Source organism: Natator depressus, chromosome 6 (assembly GCF_965152275.1).
Source record: "Natator depressus isolate rNatDep1 chromosome 6, rNatDep2.hap1, whole genome shotgun sequence".
Lineage (NCBI taxonomy): Eukaryota > Metazoa > Chordata > Testudines > Cheloniidae > Natator > Natator depressus.
Genome location: NC_134239.1, coordinates 73,116,414 through 73,132,095, shown reverse-complemented (window position 1 = coordinate 73,132,095; position 15,682 = coordinate 73,116,414). Strand labels below are relative to the sequence as shown.

General features: G+C 42.2%; 1 protein-coding gene across 2 annotated transcripts in view; it reads right to left on the bottom strand.

Moving 5' to 3' along the window:
* Positions 1-220: 220 nt before the first annotated feature.
* The window catches only part of FSIP1 (fibrous sheath interacting protein 1), a 182,780-nt gene continuing 167,318 nt past the window's right edge, over positions 221-15,682 (bottom strand). Inside the window, exons 11-12 of one of the 2 annotated variants that reach the window (XM_074955722.1) lie at positions 9,181-9,727; positions 221-303 (exon numbers count right to left, since the gene is read on the bottom strand). In XM_074955722.1, the coding sequence (XP_074811823.1) occupies positions 269-303; positions 9,181-9,727 (582 nt within the window). In that variant the 3' untranslated portion in view covers positions 221-268. Of the gene's footprint in view, positions 304-3,807; positions 3,870-9,180; positions 9,728-15,682 lie in introns of those variants that run through there. The other variant, XM_074955724.1, reaches the window with a different exon arrangement.

Sequence of the window (15,682 nt, the reverse complement as noted above, 5' to 3'; positions counted from 1 at the left end):
GTAAAACACTGAACAATATTATGTAAAATATTCACCAGAAATTCAATTAAGTGGAATATTTTTCCTTTAAAACTCAAACTGCAATGTGTGACAATAATAACTGTCTCTGTAAGAAGAAACTATTTCACAGTAACAATTATGGTATGCAGTGTATATATGCATGATGATTTCACTGTATTCAGAGTCTGAAATGATCGTGTATTAATGAAAAACACTGAAGTGTAGTTTACCAATGTTTTATTAAAATGACTAAATTGGAGTATGTATATTACTCTGCTGTCACATCTTCAATCTTCAGATCATCTGCACAAAAGAAGAAATCATACATGAATTGCCTGAAGTCCAATAATATTCACAAGTAAAACTAAAAAAAGTAGTAACTGATTGTGATACACAATCTTCCTGAACACTAATAAGCCCAAAGAAAGCTGGGAATAAGAGCAGTCACTCATGCACATCTACTGACTGGACTCTCAAAATTGAGAAATATCAACTTTTGATGTACATGCCTGCACCTGTGGATACGTTTGGCTTCTGTTTATCCCAATAGGCATCACATGTGCATCCAAGGGTATTTGACCGTCTGCCTTTACCAGTTCTTGAGGGGTAGTAGAGACTTCACTTACCTCTCAATGATAACTGTAATCACTGTTCTCCTAAGGTAAGTGCTTTTTTAGCTCTGAAAGTAATTTTGCATCATAGACCTCCATGTTATGATGGATTTGATAACTGAATCTGTTTTGGAAATAAACAACTAGCTTTATATTTCTGAATTATTTGAAAGTGTAACATTATCCACTACTTAACTTAAACCACCACAGATTGTTCAAGCTCATGAGCTAGATAGAGGTCTGAAATTTCAAAGAAGAAAATAGAAGGTTAGGCTGTAGACTTCCAATGACAGATTTTTCCAGGTGAAAAGCAATCTCAAGAAACAGGCATCCAGAAGATAATCAGTATAAAGAGTTTGAACAAGATAGCTGGTCACAGATGTATTTTAATGATTTGTATTAGAAGATTTATGGTACAAAAAGCTCACATTATTTAATGATGCACACTCTCTCTGCAAAAGATTAATAATATAAAGAGAAATAAGTCTGGTATTATGTGACTGTAATCAAAGTTAGGTATTTTCTTTTTAATGCAGTTATGAAGGTACCTGTGTATTTATTTAGAAAGTCAGTGTTTTTGATCTCATGGTCCTAGCAAACACTCCACCTCCCAGGACCACCATGTCCCTGAAACCATTGACTTTAATGGAGTTACTGTCAGCTGACCAGGATAAGGTGGTCTAGCCTAGTGGTGGGAGCAGGCATCAGGAACCAAGGACTAAGATCAGAGCCGGAGTCAGAAGGCAGAGCCAGGGGTCAAACTGGAGCTCAGGAACTGGTGCAAGAAGGGTAGCAAGTAAGAAGAGATTCAAGGCAGGGACAGGACAGAGGAAAGGCTGGGTGCAAGGCAGGAGCAGCAGGAACAAAGTAACACAGACACAGTTGTGGGCATGAGCACTGAGAAGCCAATAAGCTGCTGCTGGCTTAAGAGCCAGCCTGCTGCCCCAAGAGCCAGCCTGCTGTCCCCTGCAGCAAATCAGGTGGCGTGACCAATCAGGCAGCCTGCTACAGATCAGATGTCTGGATGAGGCTGCCTGGAGACTAGCTCTGCTGCAGGCCCTGATTCCTGACAGTTACTCAGAATTTACACAGTCACATGAGAAAGCAGAATTTGGCCCATTTAGTTAATCTTGAACTTTCCGGCAGACCTGAAGACAACATTCTTCTTTTCATCAATTCTAGCAGCAGGGGGTCTATGCATAAAGAAGTCAAATCCTGCCAGTTCCAGTTACTCGTCTATTTTCTTGCCTTACCTGACAGTCTATGCACTCACTGAAAAAGTACAATAATAAATTCTTGATTTTGTGCCATAAATGGCAATAGATGCTGGAGTATTAAGATCTGATCATTACCCACAAGTCTGTAAACTGGATTCTTTTTAATAGTACTAAATGTGTAAATCTTGCTAGGATTCTTCACTCTTCTTATAATGAAATTGTGTTTTTTAAGGAACTAAGTGATGTGGGAAGTTACAGTATCTCTTGATGTTAAACATCTTCATTAACTTTTTTGATCATGAGAGACAGTGAGGTGAAACAAGGTTCAATATTTCTGTCTGAAAGCTAAGTAAATGAATGACACCTCAAATTCCTGCAGGGAATTTGCTACCAAATTTTAATAAAATGTCTCTGTGTGTCTATATTACCTTCTAAATTGAAAGGGATTAATAAAACAACCTTATAACAAAAGGCCAAACTCTACTCTTGGTTGATCAAGTGCAACTCCAAGCTTCCTGCCTGCATCTGGGCGTCACAATTTTATCAGAAACATTTCTCTATGAGATGACATTCTGTTTTACTGTTTTTTCCCAGATATTGAAGGACTCAAACATTTATGATACAGTTTAAGATTTTCTCTGCATTGTACAGACCAAAACATGCTCCATGTCTTAACTCTTGGGGGATATAAATTGACATTGATGTAACTGATTATTCCTCAGCACAGAGTACACCAGACCCTCGCTAGAACGCGCGTCTATATAACACGAATTCGGATATAACGCGGTCGCGGCCATGGATCCCAAATTTAAGTACTGTACAGTACAATTTTTTTGAGCATAGATGTGATAAATCGACCACTGAGCACTCTCCTGTCGACTCTAGTACTCCACCAGAATGAGGAGCGCAAGCACAGTTGATGGGAAAGCATCAGCTATTCATGCTTGATCAAGGTGTTATCGCCATTTTTAAGCAGCACTATCAACGGAACTTGGTACAACAAATGATAGAAAGTGAGTTGTCTGTCACCAATTTTCTGAAGAAGATGACTATAGAAGACTTCTTTTACATTGGCGGCGATTCCCGGAATTTATTATGCGCTGAAATGATAAACCGCTGTTGGATGGTGGGACTGAAAGAGTCATTTGGCCACCTGCTCCTGGAAGAAAATGAAGAAAGCAGGAATTCGACTGAAGGATTTATAGAGGAGGAAGTTGGAAGAACAGACATCGAGTGGATGCAGGAGCTGTGCCAGCAACTGTCCGGGCTCGGAGTAACTGTTCTGCTGCAAAATATCGAGTCCTGGATAAGAGGTGATGATGAAGCAGAAGAATTTTGTCCCATTGCTGAAAGTCTAACGGATGACCAAATTCTTCAGGCAGTACGACCAAACAACATTCCAGATGCTGAAGAATTGGCCTTCGCCATGGAAGAAGAAGAGGAAGATGAAGTAGACGTCGTTCCAATGTCAACTGCGACCATAGCCGGCTTAGAGACTGCTTTGAGATGGTTTGAGACGCAAGACGTTGAGCCTATAAAAATTATGCAGCTACGTAGTCTTTTGCAGTTTGCTAAGCAGAAGCGGCACAGCAGCAAGAAGCAAAAGCAACTCACCGACTTCTTTAAGAAAAACTAGATTAGTTTATTGTAATGTCTACTTTAAATCTCTAATAAAGCAACACTTTTTTTCTCATTTATTGTTTCCTTCAAGTAGGAGTTTATTTTCTAAGGTTTTCTATACTTTATGGATGTGACATTTACTGTATACAGTAATTTCATTTTAACGCCGTCCCCGCTATAACGCGGTACTTGGCATGGATCCCAAATCTAGCGAGGGTCTGGTGTACTTCTAAAATATCACAGTAAGCACTAAAATATCACAGTAAGATATTGTAAAAGTCCTGGATCGCTGCAGTCTGTATTTCTGCCTGCTTCAAGGGAGCTGATACTGTAAGATATAGCATGTAAGATTCACTTGCCTGACAAAACAAGAAGGTCCACTGCAAATATTAAGGAACAGGTCAAAAGCAGACAATAATCCCTATATATTTAAATAGAGATGAAAAAATATGAACAACTTCTGAGTTTTCATTCTGTTTGAGAGGTATTGTACAATATCTGCTTCAGTAAGTGAATCTACAGGAATATATGTCAATGCTCTAGTGTACATCCATTCTCCGAAGGACTGTATTTTCATAAATAATTTAAAGAAAAAAGATGTGATTCAAAAGCTCAAAAAGACAATCTTTAAGAACTTGGATAAGCTTTTCCCTTCCCAAATAAGGAAAGATACAACAGACTTTCTTGCCTCCTGAGCTCGGAAAGTCTCAGTGAACATCCCAAAATAGATCTTATAAGAGAGATCTTATCTCTGACAAAGCAATACAGCCTTCAGCAGAAACACTTGAGAGGTACAAATAATGATTTTTTAAAGAAATGTAAATGCTGAAGGCCAATGCACATACCTTCTCCCAGAAGGTCTACAGGCCAATGCCCATGTTCTCCTGGCTTTGTAGGAAAAAGTAGAAACACTACTAACTTTCTAAATTGTCTGAGTCTAAAATGCGGTCAAGGGTGTTTAAATAAGTATCTTCCACAAAGACCCTATCTTTTAGAACGCATAATTACCACGTACTAATCTTCCACGATACTAGGAATTATAGTCAAACTACATTTAGCAATATAGTACATGGCTAACTACATTAGGATTTTTTCACTGAAATTTACATATGCACAGTGTGCTTTAGTAAAAAATATTAATGAGTCACAATAAATCTATTTTTTCTATCTTAGAGGTCAATGGATAACTCATGCATAATGGACCAAATCTTGGATTTAAATAGCTTTCTTGGATGGAGTTCAATCCAGCTGCAAGGTCCAGCTTGAATTGTGTCACCTACTCAGATTCTCAGGAGTCAAATGTCCCAAAGAATAGTCCATGATTCTGAACCCCAGGCCTGAGTATTCGCTCTATTGCACCAGCTTTACACTGGCATAACTCCATTCACTTAAACAGTCACACTGAAGTAACACCAGAATAATAGAGTGAAGCATCAAGCTCCCACATACAAACTTCCACATATGATGTTTCAGAGGTGTTTTGAGAGGATATCAGAGAAGACAATGATAGCATTGAGAGAGAGGCTAGCTTCCTCCCCAGCTGAGCAAGAAATGGGGAAACTGCATGATGGCCTGCAGAGGCTCTGAAATAAAGCTATCAGCCATTCCCATAGTAGTTTGGGGTGTGTAAACATGCCTGAACTGTCTACAACCATGGCCATTAAGGTCTTACCCCTACCTTCCCTTGGATTTGGGGCTATGTGGCTAACCAGTGAAGTGGTCTGGTAGAATTTTTCACTATGTTTCCTATTTCCAAAAAAGTAAAACATACAATTATCCTTAGTGTGGTTCTTATATTAGACGTAGTTTAAATATGTATACATAACATGATGCAACTATGGGGATGTCTCTTTTAAAAATAATTTAAAAAAAAACCCTGGAGCTTGGAATAAAGGATTAAGAAATCTGTTTAAATAAATATGGGTTGAAACTTTGAAAAGAAATGTATTTGCCAGAGATTGGACTCCACTGGAGTCTCCAAGGATCTACTTCCTACATTAGTCAACATAATTTATCACATCTAGCTACTGGAGTAATACTGGGCTCATCTATAATATAATATTGAATAATTTCACAACCTTGATAAAGGTTATGAACTTCCAGTCATGGCCATGAACAAATGTTATAGCTACACATGATTTGTCGTCGCAGGAATCACTTTAGTCCTTGTGGATAAATAATGCAATCTTCTCTTTAGTGTTATATCCCATATAACCAGTAATAAACTGACAAAAAAAATTAAAATACCTCACATTTATTTTTGAATTTTAAGTTCTACATGTATTTTAATGTCCGAATGGCACATCTGAAATACCCTCTATTGGCCTCAATTTATGGGGAACTGGAAAATGGCTCAGTTATGAAAACTGACATTACATATGTCTGAATTCTTTTTTTATACTTCCTTTCATTCTGCCCTACAGATCATCAGCTTTTCATGAGCCAAATCCACTTGTTCCAATTACCTGACCAGAACCTAATGTGATGAGTCAAAGACTCATGTGACAGCAGGTAAATGTGAAGAGGCTTTTCATTATGAAAAACTGAACCACAAAAGTTTGGGCAGAAAAATCTCTGCTACTTACCTACTTTCTTTCAAAGTATTTGATAAACAAAACAGATTGGTAAATAACTATGTGCATTTAAACTTTACATATTTTAAAGTGTATATAGCTGAACATTATTCAACAATTAATGAAACAAAGGATAAATACACCAGACAATGTTGTGCTGACATAGTGAACTGTCATGACACAGAGACCCTTATATTATTATTAAAGCTACGTTTTAATCGTGGATATTTTTAGTAAAAGTCATGGACAGGTCACGGGCAGTAAACAAAAATTCACAGCCCGTGACCTGTCCATGACTTTTACTATATACACTTGACTAAAAGTTGGGGGCGAGGGGGCACCGTGGAAGGGTGGCCCTGGGAGCACCACGGGTGCGGGGGGGGATGGCCTGGGGGGCACCGTGGGTACTGGGGAGGGGGGCGCCATGGGCTGGAGGGGGTGGTTGGTGGGGCTGGGCGGGCTCCCTACCCGGCTCCTGGGAAGCGATGACCCCAGCTCCCAGTTCCACGTGCTGCCTCTGCTCCACCCCAAGCCCCAGTTCTACAGCTCCCATTGGCTGGGAACCATGGCCAATGAGAACTGCGGGGGTGGTGCCTGCAGGCGGAGGCAGCACATGGAGCTAGGAGCTGAGGGAAGGGAGTTGCTGACCCACTTCCGGAGAGCTCCCCCCAAGGTAAGCACTGTCTTGCACCCCAAGCCCCAGCCCTGAGCCCCCCTGACAACCAAACTCCTGCTGCTGGGGGGCGGGAAAGCCCGAGTGTGCCCCAGCAGCGGCTGGTGCGCCTGGCCCAGGGGCTGCCCGAGCTGCTCAGGCGGTCCCTGGGCCAGATGCACGGGCCACTGCAGAAGTCACAGAAAGCCACAGAATCCATGACTTCCATGACCTCTGTGACAAACACGGAGCCTTAATTATTATGTAATAAATCTAACAAAGTAATTCTATAGACTTCAATGCTTTAGCATGTGATGTTCTACATGGGAAAATTACTTACCAAGTGTTTGTTTTGTTATGATCTACTCTCTTCCCTACTCTGCAAGAAAGATACCTCAAATTATGCCAGTATGGCTCCACTGTCCTATCAGGAAACAGGAACTAAGTGAAATTGCCAGTCTCACAGCCCTATATAAGATGACGGTTCATCTGCAAATTTTGTCACTTCACTTTTTACCCCTTTTTCCAGATCAATTGTGTCTATGTTGAACAGCACTGGTCTCAGTACAAATCTCTGGGGGAAACCACTATTTACTCCTTCCATTCTGAAAAATGACCATTTATTCGTACCCTTTGTTTCCTATCTTTTAACCAGTTACCAATCCATGACAGGACCTTCCCTCTTCAGAACCTTCGGTGTTGGACCTTGTCAAAGGCTTTCTGAAAGTCCAAGTACACTATATCCACTGGATCACCCTTCTCCACATGTTTGTTGACCCCCTCAAAGAATTTGAATAGATTGGTGTGGAATGATGTCTCTTTACAAAAGCTGTGTTGACTCTTACCCAACAAGTCGTGTTCATCTATGTGTCTGAAAATTCTGTTCGTATGACTCTGTAAAGAAGGCTATTTGCTTCCTGGCTCGTCATCTCTGTTTTGTTCTTCTCTAATATCTTCTCTCTGTCATCCTTACACCTGTCATTATCGTATGTCTTTTGAGAAGGAAAGGGGAGAAAGATCTTGCAGATCTTGTGTTTCCCCATGCTTCCAGGATGAGGTAGTAAGATAAGACTGGGGTGTGGTAAGCAGGGTCTTACCTCTGCAGGCTCAGTTACTGACAATCTTTCTTACCTCCTCATTCCTGATAGGTGGAGTGATAACAGTATAATGTGAGGCACCATTTTTACAGAGGGGAAGCAGAATAATGTGCAATCAAAGCAACCATTATAATCAGAGCTCAAAAATGCTACTGTAATAAGGAGGTGTGACAGAGCTCTGCTACGTTATACCTGAATCCAAATTTGGAAGTGACTAGGTATATCATGACAATAATTATTAAATGATGAGATCAAATTTAGTAAATTAAAGAGGATTTTGTTAAATTACAATAAAATCAAAAGATCTCAATTTATCACAGTCAGTAACATTAACAGTGTTTTACCAATCTGATGCGATTTTTAGCTAGCAATGATATATAGATATGTGCCTCGCTGATTTATTAGAACACAATTCTTTTTTAAAAAAAAGAGGGGTGACTTGCACAGCTATTAGGCTAAAAATCTGAATTTGGATTTTTATTAAAATATCATAATACAAATGTGTTGCATCAGTAAAGAAATTAGAAATGTGGACACACCTAAAATTTTATAGTAATACATAGTCTCTATTTAACTGTGCACTGGGTGATATGTACAAGTCTGTCTTTAATGAATGTAAACTAAAATTAATATGTAGAATACCAATATGTATATTTAGTATACTTTTATACTATGTGCATGCTATCAGTATACAGGGTTGAAGTGCTGTAAGCAATTCTGATTAATTTTTCTTATATTTAGATCATGATATCATTTTATTTTATTTTTTAAGTATGGAGTTTGTCATATCAGAGAAACAACTCAACAGATATATGCTGGGACTCGTGTGAATTAACATGGAAACTACTATGAGAATATATGTTCTCCAGAAACAGAAAGGAAGTTCAAGATGAAGAAAAGAAACAACAGGTTTTACTATTATAAAAAATATTCCATGTGTATCTAGCATTATTTTCCAGTTGACAGTATTAATCACAATCAATACTATCAATATAATAAGATGCCAGGATTGTCACTCTGAAGCGATAGAAACAGCTACAAGCATGATTGAGGGCTCTTTTTGTTCAGAATATCACCAGGTTGAATCCTCACTGGGTTTTGCAATCTGTTACCATCCAATTTTTAAGTTCTCAGCCATTTTGACTTTGTGAATGATACCCATGTGACAACATGGGCTTTCAGCTACTAGTATTTCATAAAACTATTAATTTTGGGGGCAATTACATCAGGGCAAGAATTTTGAAAAACAGCTTGTGTGTGTTATTTTTGGCATGGTTTTATGCTTTATAAAAGTACTTTGTTGCCCCACCACTGTAATTGTATTGCATTAGTGAATATCTTTGGTGAGAAACTGCTTCTTTTGTTCATCTTAATCAAAAGCCTATTCTAAATGGTTATTAAGAGCCTCACCTCCTCTGGTCTGCAATGGTATGCTGGGAATGTCAGCCTCTGTGGATAGTTCATTGTTCATGCTGATGCAATAAAATAGTTCATCCAAGAAAGAGGGTTTTTTCAATCTTTTTGCGCTGAGTGCTCTTGACATAAAGTAACCTTCAGTATTACTCTTATTCTCCATCTCCTGTGAACTTTCTAGGTCATCAAGTTCTTCTATTTGGGCCACAGAATCCTTTGATAAATGACTAATGGCCAATGCTTTACTGAGATAGTAGCCACAGGTTTCACTCTCTGCACTTTCACATATACTTTTATCTTCGATACCAGCCCCCTCCTGAGCTGATAACATCCCCACGCTACGGGCTTCATCTAACAGTTTGGAAAGAGTAGACCTGGAGAGCAGGGTGGAGTCTTGAGTTGTGTAACAAAAGGGACTTATTCCATCAGAAAGAGATTCCTGTAATTCTGGCATGGTAACATTGCTTGTTGTTCTTGGAAACTGCATACATTCTTCCAGAAGAGTCACAAGCTGCCCTTCAGAGAGACAAGGTACTTCTTCAGGCTGGAAAAAACAAGCAAAAATTTCTTCCTGTCAAAATATAACTATTAATAAAACCATCACAGAAGAGTTTGGCAGACACAAAAGAATGAATATTGATGCTATTATTTTAGGGGTTTCCTGAGTTTAAATATACTTATATGTAATTATACTACTTATTAAACCGTTCCAAAGGGTGTGAGATAGATTAGACACTGAAACTTATTAAGGAGGCCTGCTGTATACCAGACACTTAATGGAGAGGCCTTTCATTTCACCTACAATTTCACACAAGACTTCATATTATTAAAGATAAAAGCGAAGTCGTTTACTTACTAAGTTAAACAGTTTAGTTACTTTTTAAAAATATAATATTTCCTTGTTGATTTCAGGGCTCTATTCTCTTTCAAATATCAAGAGAAACAGAATACATAGCTGAAATTTAATTTTTTTGGATGATATATTTGGAGCTCTTACACCCATGTATCCCTTTTTCAGTCAATTTCTTATACTAACAATGAGGGGGCAGCTATGTTAGACAGGGCTTATGATGCAAAATTTCAGTCATCATAACCTTTAATGCTCCTTTGGGTATGTCTACACTAAGAAATTAGGTCGAATTTATAGAAGTCGGTTTTGTAGAAAGCGGTTTTATACAGTTGATTGTGTGTGTCCCCACACAAGTGCTCTAAGTGCATGTAGTCGGCGGAGTGTGTCCACAGTACTGAGGCAACCGTCGACTTCCGGAGCGTTGCACTGCGGGTGGCTATCCCACAGTTCCCGCAGTCTCCGCCGCCCATTTGAATTCTGGGTAGAAATCCCAGTGCCTGATGGGGCTAAAACATTGTCGCAGGTGGTTCTGGGTACATACCATCAGGCCCCCGTTCCCTCCCTCCCTCCATGAAAGCAAGGGAAGACAATCGTTTTGCGCCCTTTTTCCTGAGTTACCTGTGCAGACGCCATACCATGGCAAGCATGGAGCCCACTCAGCTAACCATCACCGTATGTCTCCTGGGTGCTGGCAGACGTGGTACTGCATTGCTTCACAGCAGCAGTTAATTGCCTTTTGGAAGCAGACAGTGCAGTATGACTGGTAGCCGTCATCAACGTAGTCCTGGGTGCTCTTTTAATCAGGCGCCTGGGCAAACATGGGAGTGACTCAGCCAGGTCATTTCCCTTTTAAGTTTCATCTCATGGCGATTCAGTCCTACCGGCAGTGCACTGTCTTTTAACCTCCAGCCAGCAGAAGATGATGGCTAGTTGTCATATTGCACCATCTTCTGCCGAGCACCCAGGAGATGATGACGGCTAACGGTCATACTGCACAGTCTGCTGCCAGCAAGATGTATAAAGATAGATGAAGTGGCTCAAAACAAGAAATAGACCAGATTTGTTTTGTATTCATTTTCTCCTCCCTCCTCCTTCCCTCTGTGAAATCAACGGCCTGCTAAACCCAGTTTTGAGTTCTATCCTTGAGGGGGCCATTCAGTTTCTCGCAAAGCCACCCCCTTTGTTGATTTTAATTCCCCGTAAGCCAACCCTGTAAGCCATGTTGTCAGTCGCCCCTCCCTCCATCAGGGCAACGGCAGACAATCGTTCCGCACCTTTTTTCTGTGCAGACGCCATACCACGGCAAGCATGGAGCCCACTCAGATCACTTTGGCAATTAGGAGCACATTAAACACCACGCGCATTATCCAGCAGTATATGCAGCACCGGAACCTGGCAAAGCGATACCGGGCGAGGAGGCGACGTCAGCGCGGTAACATGAGTGATGAGAACATGGACACAGACTTCTCTCAAAGCAGGGGCCCTGGCAATGTGGGCATCATGGTGCTAATGGGGCAGGTTCATGCTGTGGAACGCCAATTCTGGGCTCGGGAAACAAGCACAGACTGGTGGGACCACATAGTGTTGCAGGTCTGGAACGATTCCCAGTGGTTGCGAAACTTTCGCATGCGTAAGGGCACTTTCATGGAACTTTGTGACTTGCTTTCCCCTGCCCTGAGGCGCAAGAATACCAAGATGAGAGCAGCCCTCACAGTTGAGAAGCGAGTGGCAATAGCCCTGTGGAAGCTTGCAATGCCAGACAGCTACCAGTCAGTTGGGAATCAATTTGGAGTGGGCAAATCTACTGTGGGGGCTGCTGTGATGCAAGTAGCCAACGCAATCAAAGATCTGCTGATATCAAGGGTAGTGACCCTGGGAAATGTGCAGGTCATAGTGGATGGCTTTGCTGCAATGGGATTCCCTAATTGTGGTGGGGCCATAGACGGAACCCATATCCCTATCTTGGCACCGGAGCACAAAGCCAGCGAGTACATAAACCGCAAGGGGTACTTTTCAATAGTGCTGCAAGCACTGGTGCATCACAAGGGACGTTTCACCAACATCAACGTGGGATGGCCGGGAAAGTTACATGACACTCGCATCTTCAGGAATTCTGGTCTGTTTCAAAAGCTGCAAGAAGGGACTTTATTCCCAGACCAGAAAATAACTGTTGGGGATGTTGAAATGCCTATATGTATCCTTGGGGACCCAGCCTACCCCTTAATGCCATGGCTCATGAAGCCATACGCAGGCAACCTGGACAGTAGTCAGGAGCTGTTCAACTACAGGCTGAGCAAGTGCAGAATGGTGGTAGCATGTGCATTTGGACATTTAAAAGTGCACTGGTGCAGTTTACTGACTCGGTTAGACCTCAGCGAAACCAATATTCCCACTGTTATTACTGCTTGCTGTGCGCTCCACAATATCTGTGAGAGTAAGGGGGAGACGTTTATGGCAGGGTGGGAGGTTGAGGCAAATCACCTGGCTGTTGGTTTCGCACAGCCAGACACCAGGGCGGTTAGAAGAGCACAGGAGGGCGCGGTGCGCATCAGAGAAGCTTTGAAAACCAGTTTCATGACTGGACAGGCTACGGTGTGAAAGTTCTGTTTGTTTCTCCATGATGAAACCCACCGCCCCTTGGTTCACTCTACTTCCCTGTAAGCTAACCACCCTTCCCTCCTCCCTTCGATCACCACTTGCAGAGGCAATAAAGTCATTGTTGCTTCACATTCATGCATTCTTTATTCATTCATGACACAAATAGGGGGATAACTACCAAGGTAGCCCAGGAGGGGTGGTGGAGGAGGGAAGGACAAGGCCACACAGTACTTTAAAAGTTTAAAACTTTTAAAACTTATTGAATGCCAGCCTTCTGTTGATGGGCAATCCTCTGGGGTGGAGTGGCCGGGTGGCCGAAGGCCCCCCCCACCGCGTTCTTGGGCGTCTGGGTGAGGAGGCTATGGAACTTGAAGGAGGTCAGGCAGTTATACAGGGGCTGCAGCGGCGGTCTGTGCTCCTGCTGCCTTTCCTGAAGCTCCACCAGATGCCTGAGCATGTCAGTTTGCTCCCCCATTAGCCTCAGCATTGCATCCTGCCTCCTCTCATCATGCTCCTCCCTCCTCTCATCGTGTTCATTTAATGCTTTCCTGGACTCTGCTATTGTTTGCTTCCACACATTCTACTGAGCTCTTTCAGTGCGGGAGGACTGCATGAGGTCTGAGAACATATCGCGAGTGCGTTTTTTTCGCCTTCTAATCTGCACTGGCCTCTGGGATGGAGATGATACAGGAGCATAGAAACGTTTGCAGCTGCAGGAGGAAAAAAAGGGAGAGTAATATTTAAAAAGATACATTTTAGAGAACAAAGGAAAGACTATTTCACACTGACATAGCACATGTGCTTTGGGTACAAGGTCGCATTTTGCCTCTTATATTGGCTGCCTGCCGGTTTGGTGTGAGACATCACATATGCTTGCCTGGGCAACAGAATTCGGCTTGCAGACAGCTATGGTAAGGCAAAGGGTTTCGGCTTCTTCAACCTTCATAACATGTGGGAATGATTTCAAACAGCAGCGCCCTTCTTTCCCATACCAAGCAAGGCCTGTTGGGTTGGCCATTTAAAAGGAGGGGCTGTGGTTTTAGGGTGAATGTGCAGCACAACCGAACCCCCCCCCCCACCCAATTCTCTGGGATGATCACTTCACCCCGTGGCTAGTATCAGGGAAGATCCCTGTCAGCCAAACGTGAACAGCTCAGTATGAACGGGCCTCCCCACACCACGTGGCTAACAGCAGGGATGATTTCTTTTCAGCCAAAGGCAAATAGCCCAGCAGGAATGGGCACCTCTGAATGTCCCCTTGGTGTGGTAAAGTATCCTACCATGGAGGACGGAATAAGGCTGCCCTCCCCACAAACCTTCTGCAAAGGCTTTTAGAGTACCTCCAGGAGAGCTTCATGGAGATGTCCCTGGAGGATTTCCACTCCATCCCCAGACATGTTAACAGACTGTTCCAGTAGCTATACTGGCCACAAGTGCATCCCAAGTATTCAGGGCAAATCAACCATTAAACACACTTGCTTTTAAACCCTGTATTATATTTACAAAGGTACACTCACCAGAGATGCCTTCTCCGGCTTCATGGTCTGGGAGCCCGCCTTGGGACGGTTGGGAGGGTATTGGCTCCAGGGTGATGAACAGTTCCTGGCTGCCGGGGAGAAGGAATTCTCTGCTTGCCTGCTGTGTGCTATCCTCAACCTCCTCCTCTTCCTCCACAAAATCCTCATCCCGGTTGCGTGAGACTCTCCCCTTGCAGGTGTCCACAGACAGTGGTGGGGTAGTGGTAGGGGCCCCCCTTAGAACTGCATGCAGTTCATCATAGAAGCGACATGTATGGGGCTCTGACCCGGAGCGAGCGTTTGCCTCCTTTGTTTTTTGATAGGCTTGCCTGGATTCCTTAATTTTCATGCGGCACTGCTGTGTGTCCCTGTTGTAGCCTCTGTCCATCATCCCCTTGGAGATTTTGGTACATATATATTGGCATTTCGTCTTTTGGAGTGGAGTTCTGCCTGCACGGATTCTTCTCCCCATACAGCGATCAGATCCAGTACCTCCCGTTCGGTCCATGCTGGAGCTCTTTTGTGATTCTGGGACTGCATGGTCACCTGTGCTGATCAGCTCGCCACGCTGGCCAAACAGGAAATGAAATTCAAAAGTTCCCGGGGATTTTCCTGTCTACCTAGCCAGTGCATCTGAGTTGAGAGTGCTGTCCAGAGCGGTCACAATGGAGAACACTCTGGGATAGCTTCCACAGGCCAATACTGTCAAATTGTGTCCACACTACCCCAAATTCGACACAGCGAGGTCAATTTTAGCGCTAAACCCCTTGCCAGGGAGGAGTACAGAAATAGATTTTAAGAGCCCTTTAAGTCGACAAAACAGGCTTGGTCGTGTGGACGGGTGCAGGGTTAAATCGACCTAATGCTGTTAAATTCGACCTAAACTCTTAGTGTAGACCAGGACTTAGTGTCCATTCAAGCACTAGCCTTGGAAATTCTATTTAGAAGTCTGAATAACTGGGGGAAATGACGGGAATATATACTTACATTAAATGTATTGTATATATGAAACCACATAAGCACTTTAATACCTGGGATTATATAGAAAGTTGATACTATATAATATTTGTATATGTCAAACAAAATCATTCTTTTATGGTTAACTGTACACATTTAGGAGGTTCAATACTTGGAATCAACAGTAAATTCTTAGGAGGACACTAAATTCCAGTTCTCCTAAGCTTTCATTGTCTTCACTGTAATGTACTTATAAAACCTCATTAAACAGACAAAACATTTACAGAGATACTATTTTAATAACATATAAATACATCATATTCATATTGTTCAGAATATAGAAACCACATACTGGACAAGGCAAAATGATCTATGTAGTCTGGTTCCTATTATAATTGGAAAAGCTCCAATTGTTCTTGCAAATTTTTAATAGGGAACTGAATCCCATTCAATTGCTAGGCTTTTTACTGCTAATGGTCCAAGAAACTAATTCCTAGCCTGGAGTCTAGGATGCCTGTTAATGACCTTTCGAGCAGGAATCTATTTATGTGTGCAGCTAGTTCTCCTGACCCCAGTT